This window comes from Penicillium taxi (assembly GCF_028828555.1).
Source record: "Penicillium taxi strain IBT 34144 chromosome Unknown utg000001l_segment0_segment0, whole genome shotgun sequence".
NCBI lineage: Eukaryota > Fungi > Ascomycota > Eurotiomycetes > Eurotiales > Aspergillaceae > Penicillium > Penicillium taxi.
In genome coordinates, this window is record NW_026643203.1 from 3,195,628 (window position 1) to 3,218,227 (window position 22,600).

Here is a 22,600-nt window from a genome sequence, read left to right on the forward strand (position 1 = left end):
CAATGACCGTAAAGCTGTATTAAGACTCTCAATTATTCACTTAATAGATCATACATACTATATCAAAGGCTGGGTATGATATTTCAGAGAAGAAGTTGAAGGAAATTCAAGGAAAGCTTAACATATTATGCTCGCATGTTCCATGTTTTCGTCCATACTATAGCATTTCTAGCACCCTGTAACGGCTTGGAAAGGAAAAGGTATTTGAGAATGAGATTTCCTGCGCCTAAGGCCTAATATACAGTTTTTCTCTCGGTTTACAAATCCATACCGCATATTGGAACTCAACCCTTACATTTGTACCCAGCCAAACCCATACTCATGTCTATATGATTTTATTAGAATAAAAAAAATTCACAGATGATAGCTAGTAGCTATGAGGATCACTGAGTTGAGTTAAGATTTTTGACCCGGCCTAACCCAATGCCCATGTCTAGCTAATTACGTCAGAGCGATATTCTGAGATATCCTTAGAAACCGACAGTAACATTTCTAGGCTGTCCCACTCACCACTTATCCATGTAGTTCCGTCGGATCGCTCTCTGCTTTTAATTCGTATAGTCGATTAGATACTCCCTGAGTCGTTATCATCGGGCTCGAACGATATTCAGTTACATTCCAAAGTTCGTTTCGGGTATTCCCAGTAGCCTTGGATCGGCGTCGCACTTGAAGGCAGTAGAACGCTAAGACCGACACAGCCAGTATCAAAGGTACGCCTAGGCCCACAGCTAGTCCTACTTCAAGTCCAACTTCTGACTTATTCGAGGCGCTTTTATTTGAGGCTGACTCAGAGGTATATGTTGTGAAATTTGCTGAAGACGTAGTGGATGAAGAATCGCCCAAAGAGCTGGAAGAGTTGTTCGTAGAGCAAGATGATGTGTTGGTTGATGAGGTAGACAAGACGCCGTTCTGAGCCGCAGTCACATTGACACCAGAGTCTCCCTCCCACGTCCATGTTTCTATATTCTGCTCACAGGCAGTCTTGCCATCGACTGCAGTACTGCAAGTAAAATTACCTGTCGCGGTGCCAGAGCATGTCAAGAGATTAGCCCATTGGTCTGTGATTGCTGTAAATTTCAGAGAAGTACGCTATTAGCCTTTGAATAGAATTGCCCGTAAGTTGCTGTGATATATAATACGTACTAGTATAACATGCCCGGGGGCAATAGCCAATCGGCCATGACAAATCGGTGCAGGCACCGCGGTAGGCAATGTTGTATCTCCCCGCGTAACAGATACCATTCGAGAGGCAGGCCTCGCCTTTCAGGCAGCAGACCTTACTATCAGGACAGGAAACATAATTTACAGCAGTGTCGCCGTTGGGCCAGTAACATTCTGCAATCGTCGAAGAGGCGAGAGCTACCAGAAAGAGAGCTGTTCGTGTCGCCATGTGAGTTTGAGATGTCCAAAAACCAGACATTGATGCAAAAGTTTTGGCAAAGAGAGCTTGGGGCCACAACTACATTCATATAATAATAGCCCCAGTTTCCTCTCCATTTCTATTTAGCTTTCTCTTCAGATAACCAATCAACTTCCCGTGAGCGAACGATATTAGAGGTAACAGGGCCCTCTCTTAGGCTAACTGTCGCTAATTGGTGTGGTTTAGGCCTGACACAAATTACACATTAGGGTGTGATAGATCCTGCATTAGTGCGGCGGGTAATATGCAACAAGTGTTGCGGTTACGCGAACTAAAGACGTGGGTTATTCTTGTACTTTTTTGTGCCAAGCCTTTTTCCCTTGCGCTGAGCCTCTACTGTGCCTGTCTCGAGGTTGAGGTACATGTGCCGGCATAAGCCCCTGTCTAGCGGGTTTGGAATCGAGTCGCGGGAGCTTATTTTGATATGGAGATTCTACAACCTGAGATGTTAGGAACAAGGAACGTCACCGAGAGAAAGAGCCGTACTATGGCAGTATTGCGCCTTGTAATGTAATGAGCATTCTAGTGCGTACAGAAATACACGTATTAATGGTTAGTTTATTGAATGTGTCAAGATCCTGATATTAAAATACCTCTAAGAAATCCTCCGACAGAAGCCAGCAAAGGTACCTTGATAGTCAGTAATAACTGATTTCCACAACAATTGCATGACGAAGACAAGAAAGAACGGCCAATTGAGACTTAAAAGCAGGTAATCCTCGTTATGTGCGTCAGTCATGGATCATTAGGTATGTTTTATAATAAGACTTGGTTTAGCGCCTTCTTTCCGCCATTACACCGAAAGAAGAATAAATCGATAGTCTAGCCAATTAAACCCCATGATGGCTTTTCCAACAACCGCGTTTACTGTCATCTTGACATAGGGCAAATCTCATACACCGAGTAAGAATTACCCTTGAATGAGATCGCTCTATTTTCTTTCTGTTATAACCGTCAGATCAAATCAAAGTGTGCAAGATGAGACGGGAGAAAATGCGGAAGCACTCTCTGAAATGCAAATATGTTTCCCGAGCAAGGCAATGAAAGAGTTTACGACATCAATCATCAGATCCGGCCAGACAATTCAAGCTCTAAAGGAAAGGGAAAGAAACAGAAATGTTACTGAAGCGGAAGCCGAACCCCGGATCGGCACATCGAGGATTCATATAAGTAGATCGCAAGGGCCATTGCTAGCGCCAGCAAAGTTGTGAGCCATAGTCATCCACTGTCCAATGCCTTTATTTCTAAACTCCGCTATATAACCGCCTGCGTTCGCGAATCGCTCCGGTTGTGGCCGACTATCCCTGTCATCGCTTTCAAACCCAAAGATAAACAAAATCCCACAATATTTGGCAAGGAAAAGTTTTCTTTGATGCCGGGCCAAACTATAATTGCTCTCCTGCCCGCCATTCATCGAGATCCAGACGTCTGGGGGGATGATGCAGATGAATTTAGGCCAGAAAGAATGGTAGACGATAAGCTAAATGCTCTGCCGAGGAATGCCTGGAAGGTACGCCTTTATATTTTCTTGTTTATTAATCTTTAGTACCCAGGTACTCATTATAATCATTTCTTAAGGCCTTCGGAAATGGCGCTCGTGGCTGTATTGGTCGACCATTTGCTATGACTGAGATGGTATTGATCACCGCACTGCTCGCACAAAACTTCGACGTCGACCAGGATGACCCCGACTATGAACTCAATATTGACCAGATTGTAACTTTGCGGCTAGCGGACTTCTTCCTCCGCGTGAAACTAAAACCAGGCATCGACTCTGTGCAGCTCGCCAATCAGCTTTTTAATGATCAGGAAGCTAAAAAGAGGCCTCGCGCAGAATCAACGATAACCCAAGCTGCGAAAAATAACTTAAAGCCCATCACCGTTCTTTATGGATCTAATACCGGAACATGCGAGTCTCTGGCTCGCTATTTTAGCCGTGACGCCTCCCGATATGGGTTCAATCCCATAGTGCTACCGTTGAACTCAGCATTAGACAAGCTACCGATTAACTGGCCGGTCATTATTCTAACAGCTAGCTATGAAGGACAGCAAGCTGCCAATGCGGCCGATTTCGTTTCGTGGCTGGAAGCTATCGACAAGCCCATTCTGTCTAAAGTCTCGTTTGCAGTCTTTGGCTGTGGAAATCGCGACTGGGCGGCGACATTCCACCGCATCCCGAAACTTATTGACGAACTGCTGAGTGATGCGGGAGCCAAACGCTTGCTTGAATTAGGGCTGGTTGATGTGTCCTCAATGGCTGTGCAAGAGACATTGGAAGATTGGTCCAAGAATCAACTATGGCCGGCATTACAAACTAGATATAAGGTTCCAGAGCTCCGACCTTTGCCCAGCAAGTTAAGGGTTGAGTTCGCCAACCATTTGAGGCAAACCTTCAAGCAGCAGGAGTTCATTGAAGCCTCCGTGATAGAGAACGGATTGCTCACAGCACCGGAGGTCAAAGCAAAAAGACACCTTGAGCTTGCGCTTCCACCTAATGCTGAGTACAAAGTCGGTGATTATCTGCATATCCTACCAATTAACCCCCAAGTCATTGTGCAAAGGGCGATGAGACGTTTCTCTCTTATGGAAGGTACATACATGAAAGTTACTGGTGGCCTATCAACATTATTACCCACTGGTACAGAAATATCCGTGGAGGAGGTTTTAAACAGATATGTTGAGCTCTGCCAACCTGCCACACAAAAGGTAAGAATTCCTAATCTAACTATACTCTATTATGAACGCTAACATCCCACAGAACCTGGAACAGATCACATTATCGACCCCTCATTTATCAGAGCGAGAAAGGGTTTGCCACCAGGCCCCCTCAGCAACCTCTCTTCAGGACAAGAGAATCAGCATTTTAGACCTTCTAGAGCATGCTGCCTCATCCACGATATCTTTCGCAGACTTCGTCTCCATGCTGCAGCCTCTTCGAGCCCGGCCATACTCTATCTCTTCCTCTCCCTTGAAGTGCACAAGATCATGCTCTCTAAGCGTGTCCATTGTAGATAATCTAGAACCAACAGCAGAGGAAAAGCGAGTCCTCGGCATCTCAACACACTACATTAGTGGCCTAAAACCGGACCAACGAATCCTCTGCTTCATCCGGCCATCAAACCCCGGTTTCAATCTCCCGGATTCTCCAGAAACAACGCCAATGGTGATGATCTGCGTTGGGTCTGGAATTGCTCCATTCCGCGCGTTTGTTCAGGAACGAGCTTGTCGTGCCAAACAAGGAAAGAAACTTGCGCCCGCTTTTCTTTTCTTTGGGTGCAAATCACCCACGAATGACAAACTTTATGGGCCAGAACTCGATCAATGGGAAGAAGCAGGGATTGTCACTGTGCGTTATGCTTATTCTGGACTCCCTAGTAGAGAGCATGTCCAGGATAAATTGTGGAATGAGCGCGAGGCTCTTGTTGGTATGTATAGAGATGGGGCGCGTTTCTATCTATGTGGACCGCTTGCGCTAAAAAATTCGGCTCTCGCGGTGGCGAAAAGGATCTATATGTCTACCGCTGAGGCGAATGGGGAGGAAAGTAGTGAGAACGAGTATCAGAATTGGCTGGCAAAAATGAATAGGGGGAGGTTTGCAGTGGATAATTTTGCTTAAAAAGCTGTGGAGTATGCAGTTGGGGACTTTCTTATGCTTAGACAGTGATGAACGTTTAATACATCTTTTCATTTTGTTCTTCATTTGACTTTGATGATATTCAGTCAAGTACCAGTCAATCAAGCCCCAGGAGAGGAATAAGATTAGGTCTCCAGGACCTCATAGTTTCACAGTCTGTTACTATGTTACTATGGAAGGCAATGGGAAATACATCGATACGTGTTTTTAATGCGCCCATAAAACGATCGACTCAAGTTCAACTGGCTATACCATCATTTCGACATAACTTATCATGCTGTCTCCTAACGAAGGGCCAAACAATCCATGCCAGAGCCATAAGCAAAGAGTCCACAATTCCAAAGCCTCTCTTGGGGGTTGGACCAAGCATGTTACTCAGCAGAAAAGAACTCTCAAAATAATACCAGATAGCATACTCGTCTCTAACCACACCATTCAAGATCCGTCGCGCCACTTCAGTGGGTGAAGGCGTCTTCTCTATCAACTCGTACACAGGTTTATCCGTACCCTCTATGCGCTTGGTAAGCTCAGGCTTGTACTTCTGCTCTTCGATGAAGGAAGAAGTCACAAAGTTCGCTGGAAAAGCGCAGTGGACTTTGTAGCTCACGGCGGCGGTGTTGTAACGGAGGACCTCTTGACGGAGAGTGTCCGCAACCCCACGGACCGCACATTTCGTGGCTATTTTTGAGTAATTATCTGAGCTTAGTTTTCTTATAACAGGTCAATAGGAAGGAAAGGGCATACGTGTGTAGGCAATATATCCCGGGACCCCAACAAATGCTGCAACACTGCAGGTGAATGTTATATGTCGGCTTCGTGGCTTGCAATCAGAGTCTCTTTGCGGAAGCGGCTCTGTATTGACCCAAATCCGTAGCATGGCCTGAGCCATGAAAGCGGCGGTGAAGTAATTCGTATTCATGCATGATCGAATATCCTCGGGGTCTTTGTCAATCAGGTAGCCTAGCTCGACTGTCGCGCCGCCTACGACACAGAATAGAGAATCAGGCTCGGGAAAGGCAAGAAAGGCATCAGAAATCTGGAAAGCCACGTTAGTGTGCTGTGACTCTTTGCTCAAAGAGACTTCTCACCTGCTCTGGATCTGAGAGGTCGACAGATCGTGTCTGAATCAACTGATCTTTCTTAGTCAACTTCTCCAGGGAATTTCTTGCGATGTCGAGCTTTTTCTGATCCCGCGCAAAAAGGACTATATGCGCGGCATTTGCGTTGATAAGTAGTGCAGCGAGCTCATAGCCCAGCCCTTTCGAGCCACCACCAATAAAGATAGTCTGCTTCTGTCAGTTGTTGAATTCGTTCTGAGGTGAGAAATACTAACCTGTCCAGAGAAATCCATAATGACCTGTGCTTTGCCTCCTTGTCTTGAAAAATTGCAGCTGAGCTCTACGGTCTAAGTAGCGGCGGCGGAACCCGTCTTACTGTGTTCCCTTCCCCGTCGGTCCGCCTTAGCCCTAAGTTTGTACCTACCGCTGCCGCTCCGCCTTGGCCCTAAGTTTGTACCTACCGCTGCCGCTCCGCCTTGGCCCTAAGTTTGTACCGCTGCCGCTCCGGACTCTCCAATATGTCAGGTACAAGTATATAAGAGTGTGTAACAATTATAATCTGGTTTTCAACATCATCCATCTCAAGTCAGAGAAGCGAGCCGAAGCAACCAACATGGCGAACAACTCAGGACTTCTCATGATGGCCAAGGTATTGGAGGCTCAAAAGCCTAAGGCGCACGAGATGAAAGACGCTCCCGCATTCTACCAGAACCTAGAGAAAGTCCTAGACAAGCGCCGCATGGATCAGACAATGCTGACTTTGCTTCCTGCCCGCCCAGTGGTGGACTTCTCTTCCTGCGATATTTTGTCGCTGTCCAAGTATATATACCCTTCTCTCAACTATGGGACTGAAAGCGGCTCATTGATATGTGTGATATAGGTCTGGTCTGCTTCGAATGGCCTTTATAGAAGAGCTGGAAAAAAACCCCGACTTTGTTCTGGGGAGCAGTGGCTCACGCCTCATGGACGGAAACCATGCGTATGTCGAGGAACTTGAACAAGAGATTGCAGAGTTCCACCGCGCGAAGACTGCTCTTTTCTTCGACAGCGGATTCGATGCTAATACTGCCATTTTCTCGGTGATACCTCAGCCTGGAGACGTCATTGTCTTTGATGAACTCGTGCACGGCAGCATCCACGAGGGGATGCGGACTAGTCGTGCGACAACCCGTAGGTCTTTCCAGCATAACAGTCTAAAGTCCTTTGGTGAGGTTCTTACTCATTTCCATGGGACTCTGCCGCCTATATCTTCTGGAAAATCCACGGTTCTTGTGTCCATTGAATCGGTGTATAGTATGGACGGAGATGTTGCCCCAGTGGAAGATCTGCTCCAGGCTGCGAAAGATATCCTTCCTCTTGGAAACTTCCAGTTCTTCATTGATGAAGCGCATAGTACTGGGTTAATGGGACCTCAAGGCAGAGGCCTTGTCTGTGAGTTGGAATTAGAGGAGAGCTTTGCTATCCGACTGCATCCCTTCAGCAAGGCACTAGGATCTCATGGAGGTGAGTTTTTTCTTAATTTTTATTTCCCATTACTTACTTTAGCTAAAATGAATAGCGGTTGTCCTATGTGACGAAACGATCAAAGCCATGCTCCTCAATTTTGCCCGCTGTCTGATCTTTTCGACAGCTCCTTCGTTTCCGGCTTTGGCTGCCATTAAAGGAGGATACGCCCTCCTCAAATCCAGCTTAGGTCTAATGGTAACTATCACTCTTTTAAACCTGCTGAAAAGCAAGATAAGCCTTAGTACTGACATGCCCGTCTATAGCGGCAAAACTGTATCCAACCCCTCGTGAGATACTTCTTCAAAAACATTCTTGCCCACCCAAATTACATCCGTGCAGAGGCAGCCGGGATTCTCTCTATCCCACTGGCCAAAGACTGGGAGCAGCGACGGCTCCTCACCCACATTGTCCCCATCAATCACCGCGGGTTTGAGAACCATCTTCTCTCCGCTCATTGCCATTTTGCTGACTTTTGCGTCTGGCCTATCGACTATCCAGTTGCTCCAAAGAGCCAGGGAAGAACGCGCGTTATCTTCCATGCAGATAACACGTTTAAGCAGGTCGAGCGCTTGATTGGGTTGATTACGGAATGGGCCGAGCTAATGCTGAAGAGGGAGGAGCGTGGTGCTGAGCCCCTTATGGCTACATCAGAAGGTGTCGATATGGATTGGCTCACTCGAGTAGTTACGACTGCAAGCTCGACTATGGATGAGGGTGTCATCTATGCGAAGGAAGTGGAAGTTGCTTGATCTTCGCTTATCTTGAGATTGATCCACCTTTTCTTTAGTATTATTGTAATTTTGACCGGAGTTACTAAATCGGCAATTCCTAGAATTGGATGTCCCAGTCACATCCTATACTATCGATTGCAGATCACATATGCCATCAGTAGTGATTATGGTGGGGATTATGCTGCATGTTTGACGGCAATCTTTTGAATGCATGATTAATCCCGGTCGTTGCCAAAGACATTCATCTCTTCGTTAAACGTAAAAGGGATGGGCTCAAGCAACTTCCCGTATTTGTGCCTGTGCATGGCCCAGGAGATTTTAGAGGTTTTGATGGGGGTCTGACCACCCCATCAATTGGTTGAAAATATCAACCGAAGTGACTCTTTGGAAGCCCATGAGCTTAACAGTCGCAATGCTGTTCCTCTCGGTCGAAATTTCGAATACCATAGGGCTGCTGCTAATCCCGTGGATCTATAGTGTCACTGAGCTTGATGATGAACTTGAACTTTTGGATCCTGAACTGCTTATTGGCGGAATGAACGCGGCAGACACTTTTCGCTTGCCGGCGGCATCTTGTTGGGGGAAAAGAATCTGATCGTCTTCAAGGATTTGAAGTTCCTCGCCAGTAAAAACAGCATTGTCTACCGTATTTAATATTGATGAAAAATCGTCGGGGCTAAAGATTTTGATGAAGAAAATATTCTGGAGAGAGGATGTAGGAATACAAAATAGAAACGCGAGTGCTAGAAGCTAAGTTCTATATATTACGAATACTACAGTATTCAAATTTCACAGTTTAGATTATAGTAGGCGGTAGTATGGTAAAAAAATACTAAATTACACGTATCTTGATACTGTACAGTACTAACTCGGTCCCCACCTTTCTTTTCCTTATTCCTCGTGCCTTTCTAAAATTCACATTTTCAGACAAGATGGTTAATTTTGTCTCAGTTACCTCCATTGATGGGCTCTGGGTGACTTGTCTCCAAGAATTCTACAAAAGAAGATTCCAACTCCAGAGCGGAACGTTCTGAAGAACTTCCTCATCTTCTCCCCAGCCAATAACAGCAGTATACTCCCGCAACCTCTCTCTGCCCCTCCTAATCTCTATCAAGGCTCTGCAACCAGCTTTGTTGCAGGTGGCCAACTCACTATCCACGGACATCCAGACCCTTTTCGATTCACGAGATTCTTCCATTTGACTTGCGTGAAGATCTGTAAAGTTCCGTGTTGAAGAAAATTTAGGAACTCTCTTGAATATCTTTTCTAATCCAACTCAAATTGACTTTGATAACCATATCCTGGTATTCCAGTTTGAAAAACTTCCTGATAAGACATAGCCAAAGAAGATCAGTGGAGTGTTACTTGACCATCGACCAGAACGATAGCGGTCCACATATCACATCACCATGGAGGCAGCGATGCGCTACCGCCCTCGTACTCGAATTGACATCGCAAAACACCTCGACCTATGATACCGAGAGGGAAATAATGAGCAGATCTTTGATTTGGAGCGTCAATTTTTTGAAGAAACTGATATTCCTATCACGGAGATCCAGTCATGGGGGCACCTCTTGATCATTGTTCTCGAAAATTACAAAGACCAAGCGGAGATCTGATGACTAAAGTTTCCATTTCAGTCGCTCGCTGCAATTGCTTTTACCTTTTGGAGAAATGATGGACAGGCCGGCAAATTTTTCAGCGAAGCGTATGCGGCAGCCTGATATTTCTGAGCCTGATGATTCAGTGTACGAAAGCATACGACTATGTAAAATGATCAGTTAAGGGCCTTATCCCGAAAAGGGATGGACAATGGAAACTTCTGCTGGCGTGCTGTTAAAGGATCATCTTGGTCATGAGTATATGTCCGTTGCTTCTCATGGATTTCCTGTCTGGCCCTTCAGCGCCTAATTATATTGCGCAAACTCTAACAAAATCCTTGGTGAAGTGGCCATTGAGCTGAGCTATACTGATGTCGCATTGGTGAAGTTGAATCCTGGTGTAGAATTCAAAAACGCCATTTGAAAACACGGTTGTCCCGGCTCCACCATTCAAGTTAAAAGGACTCTCTCTTGCTACGGAGACGATGATTGGAGATTCTATTTTCATGGATACTCCATTTTCTAGCTACGTTGTAAATCGAAAGTCTGTCCTCAACGGGTTTACGCAACGTGATCAAAAGCGCTAAAACACGGGAAGTGTTGGCAGACTTTTGACCCATCATGTATATTGAGGGCACTCGGGTGCTCACGCAACACTTCGAATCTCTGGAGATTCCAATAATCCCGCACAGATTTGGATAAAATATGGATGTCATTATACGGGTCAGAACTCGTCAACAATTCTCCCTCAAGGTATATGCGCCTCGGCTCGGCTATCTGGGACAGCCACAATGTTATTGGGTTTTATCGATTGGTATTGGTTAATGAGCGTTAGTACAGAACACCTTGTTAAGAATGGTTACACCCTGAATTGGTTCGGTTAAATAAGTCTCATATACTAATAAAATACAAAATTGACTTGCTTCATGGAAATATGAACATAATTGAGCAAGAAATATACGGAGCGCCACTATAGTGTGTTGGGGTTGAGCAGGACTATCTACTAATACAATGTATATGGATTCTTTGAGGCTGACTCCTGAGGGTATATTGAAATGGAAGAAAGGGCAAAATAAAGATTAAGCTATTATCCTCAGTGTGATTTGTCAGGGGCTCGGAGAATGAGGGATCGGACCAAGATGGATGGCACTGCATTTCCGAACCGAGCGTCAATGCTTGATACTTATGCTTAGAAGTCCGCGATACCAACCAAATGTACATTTCAAGAATTATCTTTTTATCATTGCCGCGTCCTAATCCTCTAGCATCAGGTTCGAATAATTGGCTTGCATCGAGTTTTACAGTATCTTGAATCATGACCCAAACTGATGAAAGACAACCATTGCTGGAAAACCAGCGCGATTCGGTGAAGACTGACAGTTCCACAATCCCTGATGGTGGGTTGGAAGCATGGAGTCAAGTGATAGGGTCATTCTTCCTCATGTTTAATTGCTGGTAGGTTTAGTACCATATCCTGTGGAATAGCATTTGAATCCTGATGCTGAGGCTCTCCCATTTCCCAGGGGAATCGTCAATTGTTATGGAGGCTTCCAGGCCTACTACAAAACAGTATTATTTCCTGATGCCAGTCCAGCTGCCATCTCTTGGATTGGCTCGCTGCAGGCTTTTCTTCTAATATTCATCTCCGTTCTGACGGGGCCCGCTTACGATGCGGGATATTTTCGAGCCCTGATCGTGACTGGGACGGTTCTGATGGTCGTCGGCACGCTGATGGTTAGCTTCTGCACGCAATACTGGCAGCTACTACTGGCTCAGGCCATCTGCACAGGACTTGGTGCTGGCTGCCTGTTTGTCCCCGGCGTGGCCATCCTGAGCACCTATTTCAAGAAGCATGCCTCGTTAGCGACAGGAATCGCTACAAGCGGCGGCAGTGTCGGTACGCGTTTGCGCCCTATCCGTGCTCCCATCTCTTTTTCTATAATGATTATACTGAATTGCAAATAGGAGGCATTGTCTACTCTGTCCTTTTCAAGCGATTTGAGCTCTCTTTAGGATTCGCCAACTCAGTGCGACTCCTTGCTCTGATCATGCTTCTCACCCAATCCATCTCCCTGGTGACAATGCGTGTACGCATCATCCCAGCAACCCGACGAGCGTACCTGCAGCTTTCTGCCTTCAAAGAAGCCCCCTATGCTCTCTACAGCGGCGGTGTTCTCTTTGCCTTCATGGGCATGTATATCCCATTCTTCTTCGTCCAGAACTATGCCATTGAACATAGCATTCTGCGATCAGACACAGCCTCCTACGCACTGATAACTCTCAATCTGGCCTCCTTGCTAGGACGTATCATCCCCAATATCCTAGCCGACCAGACGGGCCCATTCAACATGCTCATAGTATGTAGCTTCACGACCTCACTCCTCGCGTTCTTGTGGATTTGGGTCGACACAGTGGAAGGGTTGTTCGTCTTCTGCAGCCTGTATGGATTCTTCAGCGGCGCGTTTGTGTCTCTGTCGCCGACGACATTGGTCAGTCTCTCACCTAATCTGGGCGTGGTTGGCGTGCGTATGGGGATGAGTTTCGTGTTTGCAGCCACCGGCCTCCTCACTGGTACTCCCAGTGCAGGGGCCATTCTGAAAGCAGCAGGATGGCCGGCTTTGCAAACTTTCTGTGGATGTTGTGTCGGAGTCGCGATGGTGGGGATGGTGGCTGCGCGAGTTTTCAAGGCCGGGCCATCCCTCTTTGCTAAAGTATAATCTACCAAGGCGATTAGCTTTGTAGAAATAAGCATTGAGAGGTAGACTACCTCCATACTGGGCATCAATTACTATTTGATACTGAAAAATTGATACTTTCCGTTACAATAACAAAATTATTGTCTCTATGTGCATTCTCACACCTCTCCTCATCTGAACCCACTGTTGGTGGGCCCTGAAAATGCGGGGTATGGGGACGTGAAGAAATGATAATCTTATCCGCTACTAGCCCGCTGATGTGAGAATGGACATGGTAACTGAACATCCGGGGACAAATGTCCGTGACTAACGCCCCTAAAATTAAATGATCAGCCGAGACAGTTACGTTTTCAAAGAACTTGGCGTTGATCCAGTTGTCGCCGTCGATCGGATTCTGCAGGACTACTAGCCGAAGGACTAACGGATAATGTGCATATTCAAGAGAACAGATAAGCTGATTTCATGATAGCTTCAGAGTCGGTACCTTCTCTTCCAATCGGAGAGCGTTCGTTACTGACCATCAAAGTCCGAAGCTACGCCTACGAGGCCGTAGCTAGTTACTTAACAGATGTTGTCGTCCACGTCTGTGACTTGCTCAAATTCACTTACGTGATATCAATCAGCCAATCAATCTAAAGACGAGTCTTTCCAATGACTTTCGAAGAGGGAATCACTCCTCCCAACCCGGTGCAGGAAGAGGATGAGGCTATGCGAGCATTTGCTGGGGAGCAGGATGGGGTCCAAGACTTAGACAAAGAGACAAATGCGCGGTTGTTGAAAATCATCGATCGTAATCTGCTTCCAGTGCGTCGCTTCACCTTTGTCGTAGTTTTCCTCGGTGGTTGCTAATCTTTCCGCTCAACTCTAGCTGCTATGTACTATCTATGGGCTGAACTTTCTAGACAGTAAGAGATGGATAATTTCATGCTCAAGTAAATTAGCAGGCTAATTCAAATCCCAGAAACCACCCTCTCCTATGCTAGTGTGATGGGGCTCCAGTCTGATATACGACTGACTGGCGATCAGTATCAATGGCTTGGGAGTATCTTCTACTTCGGTAAGCCATGTTCTATGTTGGACTATCTAATGACTTATTCACAGGCTAACAACGGCATAACTCAGGATACCTCGCGATAGAGTACCCTAGTAGCCGGCTGCTGCAAAAGTATCCGCTTGCTAAGTATTCGTCGCTTAACATCATTCTCTGGGGAGCGACGCTAGCGTGTTTCGCTGCCGTGAAGGACTTCCGAGGAGCGGCCATTGTGCGCTTTTTCCTGGGAGTTTTCGAAGCGGTCGTGACACCTGGATTCGCGCTCTTCACCTCGCAATGGTACACAAAGCACGAGCAGGCATCCAGAACGGGAATCTGGTTCGGTTTCAACGGCGTGGCGATGATTATTGGTGGTTTGTTAGCTTACGGCATCGCCAAAGGGACACAGGATCAGGTCACAATCATTGAGCCATGGCGGATCTTGTTTTTGGCGACAGGCTGCTTCACTGTGGTCATCGGACTGGTCTTCCTCTACTTTATGCCAGACAACCAATGGAATGTGCGCTTCCTGAGTCCGGAGGATCGGATTCTCGCAGTGCAACGCATCCGTCAGAACCAACAAGGAATCGGCAATAAGAGCTTCAAGATGTCTCAATTCAAGGAAGCCCTTCTCGACCCCATGACATGGGCTTTTGCTTTCTTCGCCTGCGCGGGAAATATCCCGAATGGCGGCATTACCAACTTTTTCTCCCAGATCATCAAAAACTCGGGATACACGGCTGCTGAGTCGCTTCTGTACAGCATCCCCGGTGGTGCCGTACAGGCCATCAGTTTAATTGTTAGCGGGATCCTCAGTGATCGATATCATCAACGGGTCTATATCAGTTGTATTGGGCTAGCGATTGGACTGCTAGGTGCCATACTACTTGTATCTTTGCCTCTATCCAACAGCGTCGGGAGATTGATTGCGTTCTATCTCACACAAGCCAGTCCGACCGCATTTGTTGCCTTGCTGTCCTTTGTATCGACGAATGTAGCAGGTTCGACGAAAAAGACTACCGTCGCGGCAATCTACATGATCGCATACTGTGTGGGAAATATCATAGGTGAGTATGCACTAGCTCAGCAGAATCAATACTCTAACTGTATTGAATAGGACCTCAAACATTCCGTCCTCAGGACGCGCCCCGGTACATTCCTGCTGAGATTACCATCTGCTGCTGCTGGGCCGCGTGCCTGGTCGACATGCTGGTGATTCGGTATTGGTATCAGACTCGGAATGCCGAGAAGGAGAGGATACGGTTGGATCCGGATTATCAGAAGGTGCCTTTATCAGAATTCAAGGATTTGACGGATTTGCAGAATCCAGAGTTGGTATATGCACTGTAACAGAGTTAAGTGTAAGATTATAACAGATCTACCAAGTTATTTAGTCTCACTTGGAATTTACATCTCGCCCATTTTCATCTCGGATTTCTTGGTCGTTCGTCGCGGCAAGTATAATGCCCCACACCTTTATGTCGGAGATAAGTCTTCCGTCTATCGGTACACTTATGGATTCAACTGGAGAGCCTTCTTGACTTGGCTTCTCGTTATTTGGATATCACTGCCCGGATTTGTGTGCTCTTTATCTGATATTAAGGCTCATATCGCCTGGACACGTATATTCAGTCTTTCCTTTCTCGTTGGACTTTGCGGAGGCTTCATCTATGACACCATTAATAACTACTTCTTCCCAGCTCCTGGTATTGATGAAATGGTGCCATACAATTATGTCCTTGAAGTAGTTGATGAGAACTTCTGTGACGATAAAAGCGAGGTGCGAACTAAGACCGAGTCTGTGTGATTTCATTCCACGACATTTTATCAATTCTTAATAATGAGCCGCGGAGGCCAGTTGGTATTTGCCTTTTGAGAAATGTTCTGGCACCCAAATTGAAAAGTGTTATGAAAGACTCTTATAATAAATTTTATGGCTTATTGGAGATAGTTACGGGGGTCAGGACCTCGGGAATTTGAAGCTGTAGTCATACAGCGGAGCCCTGACTGGATGGAATATGGGTTGGACGTTTTTCTAGTGGCACCAAACGAAATTCACGAAACTCACACTCTGATTGTGTAGTCTGTCTTAGAAACTGCACAATATCACCGTGCCCTCGGGAGCTCGCAATCTGTGCTGCCGTCCGATTTTTATTCCCCGATGTGAGAGAGACATCAGCGTTGGCATCTAGCAACATCTGTACAATTTCATAGTGACCACCTTCTGCCGCTGCTGAAAGCGCTGTATATCCGTTGAAATGTGAGCCTTGGGCATTCACATCAGCTCCTGCATCTAGCAATCGACGGACGATCCGACTGTGACCCCCTAAAGCCGCACCTTGGAGAGCCGTCAGGCCACTCCACCTTACGGCAGGGGCGTTCAAATGGGCATTGTGTTGGAGAAGAATTTCCACAATAGCTGCATGCCCTTCAGATGCAGCAGCTTGGAGCGTAGTGCGGCCTCGAGTCTTAGCGGGAGACGCATTTACATCTGCGCCGTGCTTGAGTAGCCATCGTACCAACTCAATATGACCCTCCTCAGCCGCTGCTTGAAGAGTGGTTTGTCCCGAATATCTGTAGGCTGGGAGATTGATATCTGCCCCTGCAGAGACCAAATGACAGACGATGTTTAGATGCCCCGCTTTCGAGGCCAACGTAACCGCTGTCTGGCCCCCGTTGTTTCCTCCAGGAGCGTCAACATCTGCTCCGGCCGCTAAAAGTGCTTGAACAACAGAGAGATGTCCATTAAATGAAGAGGCCTGAAGGGATGTCTGCCCATAGTAACCGTTAGGGGGCTCATTGGGGTCCACTGAATATTGAGTTAAGAGCCGCTTTACTTGGCATAAGTCTCCTTGTGCAGCGGCGAGCTGGATAGGAGACCACGTATCCAGTTCATCTATTTGAGATTTCTGATTTGATGAAAACAAACTTTCGTTCATCTCGAGAAGTCTCTTACTGCGATTACTTTATGCCTATCGATAGTTAATAGATATCCACGGATATTTAGCGTCCGGCGGGATCTAGGCAAAGCCCGCAAGTACAGGAGGAATGTTAATGCCTAATGGTTAATATCTAGGCTCTATGAGAAGCTTATCCGGTTAAAACGGCATCAATTTCTTCCCAATAAAAAGCTACTATTTCACTCCAATGATGCATAAGCGAAGAAACTAATTACCCGGAAGCATCTGGCGGAAAAATTGTACAAATCATGTATTACTTACGCATTGACAGCACAGTACATGTGTAGTTAGCAACCCCACCTTAAAATGAACAGATCATATAGCTAGTAGATAAGGTCTTAAGTTTTGTAGACGTCGGGCTATTTTCAAAAAAAAGAACTCGTTTCTTGAAACTTTTCGCCAGTGCTCATCTTCAATTGACTCCCAAGATTTCCAGTCATGGTAGAGAGGCATTGCTCCCCTGAAGATTGGGATGAAAATGGTGACAAGCATATTGACTCCATTCTCCCCATCTACTAGCTCACTAACAGCCAATCATAACCTTGGAAATGGTATCCGTTGAACCATTAAATACCTAAGCCAGTTCAAGCCCTCAACATATTACGGACCAGTTCCGGCCCAGTCGCCACGTTGGAGGTACTTAGATATCTGAAAATCTCTCAAAGACTATTGGAGCCTTCGAGGGATCCTGTATGCTATACACCTCGAAGCCCTTCCAAGATCGAACAGAAAGCTTCTACGGAGCAATATACCCTGGTAAGACATTCAAGGATCCTATAATATAATTGATTAGTGAGGACTGCATCACGGCCAATGTATTTAGGCACGTCAACACTACATGGGAACCAAAACATCTAAACGAGATTTCCCAGGTAAGTGTATGAGCTGCGGGCACCCTGTACTTGATACATTAATCTTGTGCACAAATTTTTATCTAGCCTTAATTCTAGAGTGGTATAACCCATTCTTTTTGTACATCTATCACACACGACCATAGGGTGTGGAGAACAGGGCTTCCCGTCCGCTCAGCCATACGTAAGCCACCTATGGAACGCGGAAAATAGTCTAAAAGCCCTTAGCACCTAGCTCGACCTAAAGCAGCGATAAAACTTTCCCTAGGGTGAGGGGTATATAGCGTCTGGTCGCAGTTTAAATGCCGATTTAACCCCGATGAGTTCTGATGAATATCCCATCAGGCTAACATTTTCCATGGTGTTTTAGAAATCATGAGATTTCAGTCATATACGAAGGCAGTCGACATCTTCTCAATGGGATTGATATGGACGGAAATGACTTGGAGGCTTGCAGGACATACTAATTGGCTTCAAGAGTCCTGGATTACTTGGAAAGAGCTCGTTGTTTCTGAAGACAGCTCTGAGCACAAAGTTTAGCTGAGTAAGGAGAATGTTAAGAAAATTGTGATCAAGAGGGTTGGGGAGAGCAAGTACTCTGAGGCTAAACAAGACCTACTGTCGAAGTTTCTTTATGGACCTAGCACAAGAATCGGTGTTAATGAGTTTATAAGTGGATTAAAAGCGTTATGATGTGACAAAGAACCTTGAGAGTTCATGAAAAGAGACTGGATTGAATTAATTGATGCCATGAAAATACCATATCCGTGTTCCATATCCCATTAACTTCATCATTTCTCCTTCTCCATCCTCCTCCTTCTCACTTTGTCGTCATAAGGTCATATGAATGAGGTTTCATTGGGCGAATCTCTATGCCTATTCTATGTTAGTATTGCGTTGATCGGATTTAAACCAGAGAACTCACTAAGTCAATTAAGCTCACATAAGAGTGAACTTCCAACAGGTCTTGGCTGGACATTTTGCGAAGAACTTGTGGCATTAAGATTACCCCAAGTCTTGATCTCTGTCTCAATCAATTGGAAATCATAAGTGCGCATAGCTTCGTCCATCAAGCTTTCCATTTTGACTGGAATATTGGCGACTTTAAATAGTCCCACCAGAAGGAATTCTTTGAAGATCCCAGTATTAGGTGCATGATCAGGCATCCAGCCACTTCCCAGGTTCTTGATGTGGTATTTCGTGCCGCCAGTTTCGCTGCAATGAAAGTAAAAAGCCCAGTGGAAGTCATCCGGAAGTGGCGGGTCAGCTCTGATGAAAAGAACGACGTAAAGACTGTTGACTTTGAGGGTTGACAAAGACATGATTGATGGCAATGATGATATTTCTGTGATGTTTAGCGCGTTGCCTATGCTGCTGCAGAGTTTGAAGGTTTCGAGATGAAAAGTGTAAGTCGATGATGGGATTCGTTTGAATCAAATTGGGTACTACCTTCTTCGGTTGCCAGTGTGTGTTGTAGGAATGATTACAAGTCTTGCTCTTGTTCCCATTTTGTTGGAACATGTAGCCTCAGAAACAAGGCTACCAACACAATGTCAGCAACTTGGAGGGCAGAAAATATTAACGACTGATTGATTGGCTAAGTACGTGGGAAATCCATGGGCAGAATATTATTGCCTCAGGCACGACATCGGATTCACTAAACCTAATTAGGCAAGGACACCAGTATGGATAGTTGTGGATGTACGGCGTATGAAGTGTGTCATTCATAACTAGATACTGAGCAGGTATATATACCCTCTCATGGAGGAGTCTTCGTGACCTGCTTACTAAGGCTGGTAGAGGCACTCCATGCTACAATGTCAGACCAACGTAATGATACATATGTTCTGACAGGCTCTGATTTTCTTGGGCTTTCGTTTGGATAATAGGCACGGGCGGCCCGTGCCGTGCCATGACGGGACCAGTGGGTCAATGGGCGAATGAAGTTCTATAAAGTACAATCCAAATACGGAGTAGTGTTCCAATTCTATATTTAGTGAGATGAGGAGCTTGGACTTTAACTGCTTCTAGATTCAGACGGAGAAAGTGGAAATGAATCACAATAGCTAGAGGCTGTTGTTATGAAAAGAGCCTCTAGATCAGGCTAGACCGTATCGGGCCTAGTGCCACGCGCAGATAGTTGAGAGAAGAGAGCTTTCTCTTCTCTTCTTCCTTTCTTTGTCAACTCTTATTTTCTTCAGATACCGATCCTTCCTGCATTCTGCAAAAGATCATAACTTCGCTTCAGCTACAATGACACCTTAGTTTATCCCGCGCATCCTCTTGCCCGATTTCACCTGGCCTGATTCCACTCGGCCACTATCACTGAAAAAATCCCACCAACACCTCAGCCGATGAATCCCAAACCGCGTCGTCTTTTAGATTTTTGCATTGCAGATTACAAACAGTTTCTCGATCATACTGCTCCTGGGTTGGGATTGAATATGATAATCAAATTGCTCAGCTTCCATTTGGGCCTGTACTTAAATGGTCCGATGGCACTCGGCTGGAGAAGGTCCTCGCTATGCAAGTCGCTAGAGCAGCTGGTTTTACAGTACCGTGCGTGATATGCTATGGCGACCATCCAGACACACTATACGCACCAATTTCGATTCTGATGACTCGTGTGCCTGGACAACAGCTAGGCCGGGTTTACGACACATTATTTCGGGAACTACTATTCGGAGCGTTCGTATTCCCAACCACTTTGCCGGCCCAATTGATTCCGAGAAAGAATTTAACACGTACCTAAGATCAGCTTCTTGGGCAGCAAACCTCGCATCTGATTCGGCATATACTGAAGCTCTCGATCTCGCTACAAGTATAGAGAATATTCCGCATCGCGTTCTCTTTACACATGGTGATCTGAAATCCCATAATATTCTAGTGAAGGGCGGTCGAATCACAGGCTTTATCGACTGGGAATCAGCTGGTTGGTGTCCTGAGTACTGGGACTTCACAACCGCAATGAGGTTCACACCGGTGAATAGTTGGCGGTATTATTTTGTTTTCGGCCTCGGGGGCGATCAATATTTGGAGGAACTAAAGTGTGAACGTGCTCTTACCAAGTTGACTATCGATTCATATTCCTGGTGATATGCTGAATGCATAAGGGCCAAGGCACCTCTGATGAGCAAAACCCTAGACCGTATCCTTTTTTCATGATCATCATCAGTGCCAGATTGAATTGACTATTTTCATTCCAAAAATCTTGATTATAGACTTGAATTATGATATTTGTAATATCGGCCGCTATAGTGGACTTCAAATGCACTTGCCCAGGTGGGCAGAGCAATATATAAAAGAGATTCTTCTGAAGAAAAAACATCTATACCTGTTGGTTCCAACCTTGGAAGGAGTCGGTGCTCGATAAATCAGGCTGAACGATTTTTAGCGGCTGATTAGTCCAAGCTAATTACTGAAAGTGAGGATTCGTCTACTTAATGGAGCCTTCTGATGCTCGTATTGAGGTTTCAACTTACAGACAAGGCTAAAACGTGTTGGTGCCTTTTGTGCCTGGGGCACGAAGCGACTCTAGCTACGGGGGAGAGTAAGCTGGCTGGGCGCTTTCCTGGCCGAGCCCACTCCCTCGCACCAGACAGCGAACTCCCTACTATGTTGACTTCAATTTGTATCATTCAGTTATTTGCTGGATGGAAGAAACAATCGCCGAGCTAAAGCGCCAGCTTAAAGAGGAGAGACAGGCGCGAGAAGCAGAAGAGCGCCGTGAGGAGGAAGAGAGAAAAGCGCGAGAAGAAGCAGAGCGCCTCCAGAGAGAGGCTGAACGGCGACTCGAACCTAACACACCATTTCACCTCTTTGATCGTTGCCACAACTCTCTGTCTCAAGCGATTCAGGTTGAGACTGATGCGACTCACGACACAGGGCGACGCGACTGGCCCAGTCAACCGACTTTATCCTAAGCGTATTGTCCCTTGGCTTGACTTCCCCCAACTTTAACAGCAAATCTGGAGGAAATTAGACCGCACCAATGCCTTTACCTCGCGCCCACTATTCCCTTCTGATGAGCAAACCGAATATGTCGCTACAAATATCCAGAACAGGCCGATCTATTCGGAAGCGTCTCTTCGGAATTTTGAGCGAGACACAGTGGGTAACTTTGTTGAAAAAGTCCTTGAGGCGTTACTAGGTGATGAACCTCTTCGACATGAGTTTGGAATCCAGGGCCGAGTCACCTTCTATGACCGCGCGAACCTATCAGAAACTTTACTAGAGAACATCTTAGAGCGAATGAATCTCCGGGATGCGCGGACACCCCAAAGACCAGCGAACACTAGGCATAGAAGAGGCAGAAGAAGGGGGAGAGGAGCCATGCAGAGATAAAAGAGGGACAGCACTACGCGAAAACGTAATCGGCGCGCCGACCAGTTCTGCGTGCATCTCGTGGCTGATGAACGACAAATACCAGCGTATGCAGTGGAGTTCAAAGCGCCGCATAAAGTGACAATCCCCGAATTAGTGGCGGGTCTACACCAGATGGATCTGGATCGCGATATAATTGACCAGGAAGGCGATACGTTTGAGTTTTATGCCACCTACCTCGTCGCCGCTGTGGTCACTCAGATATTCTCATATATGATCGATAGTGGGGTTCAATACGGCTACATCTGCACAGGGGAGGCTTTTGCTTTTCTTCAAATCCCGAAGGATCATCCCACAGTTGTGCAATATTTTATGTGTATCCCGAATCAGGACGTGCAGGCGGATGATGAATGGCGCCTCCAATGGACCGCCATCGGTTAGTTGCTTGCATTCACCCTTCAAGCGCTGGCCGCTGGAGGTTTATCTCAACAGTGGCATGATGCGGCACTCGACAAACTAAAGACATGGAAGGTCAAATACCTAGATGTGCTAAAAAAAAATTCCCGAGACCCTCCGTAAAGACCCGTTAACTTCCAATTATCGGCCCTCGCACTGGAAAATAGAGCCAAAGACACACAACACACGATACTATGGTCGCTGTAAACCAGCCACTCCGGAGAATTCGTTAACCAAAGGCAGCGGCAGTGATGAAGAATCGCATTCGCCATTCATCATAGCAACGTCTCGCACGTCGTGCCGCAGCCGAGGCAATAATAAGGAAAGCGAAAGC

At 46.2% G+C, this 22,600-nt stretch overlaps 11 protein-coding genes across 11 annotated transcripts; 7 read left to right on the forward strand and 4 right to left on the reverse strand.

Moving 5' to 3' along the window:
- Positions 1 to 513: 513 nt before the first annotated feature.
- N7495_001159 (uncharacterized protein) lies at positions 514 to 1,420 on the reverse strand (the record flags this gene model as incomplete). Its single annotated transcript, XM_057203829.1, has 2 exons — positions 514 to 1,067; positions 1,153 to 1,420. The coding sequence occupies 2 exons, from the start codon at positions 1,418 to 1,420 to the stop codon at positions 514 to 516; spliced, it is 822 nt and encodes a 273-aa protein (XP_057067902.1).
- Positions 1,421 to 2,594: 1,174 nt separating this feature from the next.
- N7495_001160 (NADPH cytochrome P450) lies at positions 2,595 to 5,036 on the forward strand (the record flags this gene model as incomplete). Its single annotated transcript, XM_057203830.1, has 3 exons — positions 2,595 to 2,930; positions 2,999 to 4,126; positions 4,179 to 5,036. Coding segments are annotated over 3 exons (2,322 nt in total), but the record flags the coding sequence as incomplete, so codon positions are not given.
- A 256-nt stretch (positions 5,037 to 5,292) lies between these two features.
- On the reverse strand, positions 5,293 to 6,405 carry N7495_001161 (short chain dehydrogenase/reductase family oxidoreductase; the record flags this gene model as incomplete). Its single annotated transcript, XM_057203831.1, has 4 exons — positions 5,293 to 5,732; positions 5,799 to 6,090; positions 6,143 to 6,340; positions 6,388 to 6,405. The coding sequence occupies 4 exons, from the start codon at positions 6,403 to 6,405 to the stop codon at positions 5,293 to 5,295; spliced, it is 948 nt and encodes a 315-aa protein (XP_057067904.1).
- A 320-nt stretch (positions 6,406 to 6,725) lies between these two features.
- N7495_001162 (aminoacyl transferase sphA) lies at positions 6,726 to 8,367 on the forward strand (the record flags this gene model as incomplete). The annotated part of the gene is made up of 4 exons (XM_057203832.1): positions 6,726 to 6,931; positions 6,993 to 7,615; positions 7,671 to 7,813; positions 7,882 to 8,367. The coding sequence occupies 4 exons, from the start codon at positions 6,726 to 6,728 to the stop codon at positions 8,365 to 8,367; spliced, it is 1,458 nt and encodes a 485-aa protein (XP_057067905.1).
- Positions 8,368 to 10,023: 1,656 nt separating this feature from the next.
- Positions 10,024 to 10,260, forward strand: N7495_001163 (uncharacterized protein; the record flags this gene model as incomplete). Its single annotated transcript, XM_057203833.1, is given in 2 exon segments — positions 10,024 to 10,117; positions 10,136 to 10,260. 2 exon segments carry the CDS (start codon positions 10,024 to 10,026, stop codon positions 10,258 to 10,260), a joined length of 219 nt encoding a protein of 72 aa, XP_057067906.1.
- A 1,005-nt stretch (positions 10,261 to 11,265) lies between these two features.
- N7495_001164 (uncharacterized protein) lies at positions 11,266 to 12,667 on the forward strand (the record flags this gene model as incomplete). Its single annotated transcript, XM_057203834.1, has 3 exons — positions 11,266 to 11,405; positions 11,474 to 11,847; positions 11,916 to 12,667. The coding sequence occupies 3 exons, from the start codon at positions 11,266 to 11,268 to the stop codon at positions 12,665 to 12,667; spliced, it is 1,266 nt and encodes a 421-aa protein (XP_057067907.1).
- Positions 12,668 to 13,297: 630 nt separating this feature from the next.
- N7495_001165 (allantoate permease family MFS transporter) lies at positions 13,298 to 15,026 on the forward strand (the record flags this gene model as incomplete). The annotated part of the gene is made up of 5 exons (XM_057203835.1): positions 13,298 to 13,450; positions 13,515 to 13,551; positions 13,608 to 13,703; positions 13,769 to 14,743; positions 14,794 to 15,026. The coding sequence occupies 5 exons, from the start codon at positions 13,298 to 13,300 to the stop codon at positions 15,024 to 15,026; spliced, it is 1,494 nt and encodes a 497-aa protein (XP_057067908.1).
- A 638-nt stretch (positions 15,027 to 15,664) lies between these two features.
- Positions 15,665 to 16,615, reverse strand: N7495_001166 (ankyrin repeat domain-containing protein; the record flags this gene model as incomplete). Its single annotated transcript, XM_057203836.1, has 1 exon — positions 15,665 to 16,615. The coding sequence occupies one exon, from the start codon at positions 16,613 to 16,615 to the stop codon at positions 15,665 to 15,667; it is 951 nt and encodes a 316-aa protein (XP_057067909.1).
- A 1,692-nt stretch (positions 16,616 to 18,307) lies between these two features.
- N7495_001167 (uncharacterized protein) lies at positions 18,308 to 18,809 on the reverse strand (the record flags this gene model as incomplete). The annotated part of the gene is made up of 2 exons (XM_057203837.1): positions 18,308 to 18,363; positions 18,431 to 18,809. 2 exons carry the CDS (start codon positions 18,807 to 18,809, stop codon positions 18,308 to 18,310), a joined length of 435 nt encoding a protein of 144 aa, XP_057067910.1.
- Positions 18,810 to 19,841: 1,032 nt separating this feature from the next.
- Positions 19,842 to 20,583, forward strand: N7495_001168 (uncharacterized protein; the record flags this gene model as incomplete). Its single annotated transcript, XM_057203838.1, has 2 exons — positions 19,842 to 20,017; positions 20,043 to 20,583. The coding sequence occupies 2 exons, from the start codon at positions 19,842 to 19,844 to the stop codon at positions 20,581 to 20,583; spliced, it is 717 nt and encodes a 238-aa protein (XP_057067911.1).
- Positions 20,584 to 21,140: 557 nt separating this feature from the next.
- Positions 21,141 to 22,251, forward strand: N7495_001169 (uncharacterized protein; the record flags this gene model as incomplete). Its single annotated transcript, XM_057203839.1, has 3 exons — positions 21,141 to 21,390; positions 21,470 to 21,785; positions 21,843 to 22,251. The coding sequence occupies 3 exons, from the start codon at positions 21,141 to 21,143 to the stop codon at positions 22,249 to 22,251; spliced, it is 975 nt and encodes a 324-aa protein (XP_057067912.1).
- Positions 22,252 to 22,600: the final 349 nt, after the last annotated feature.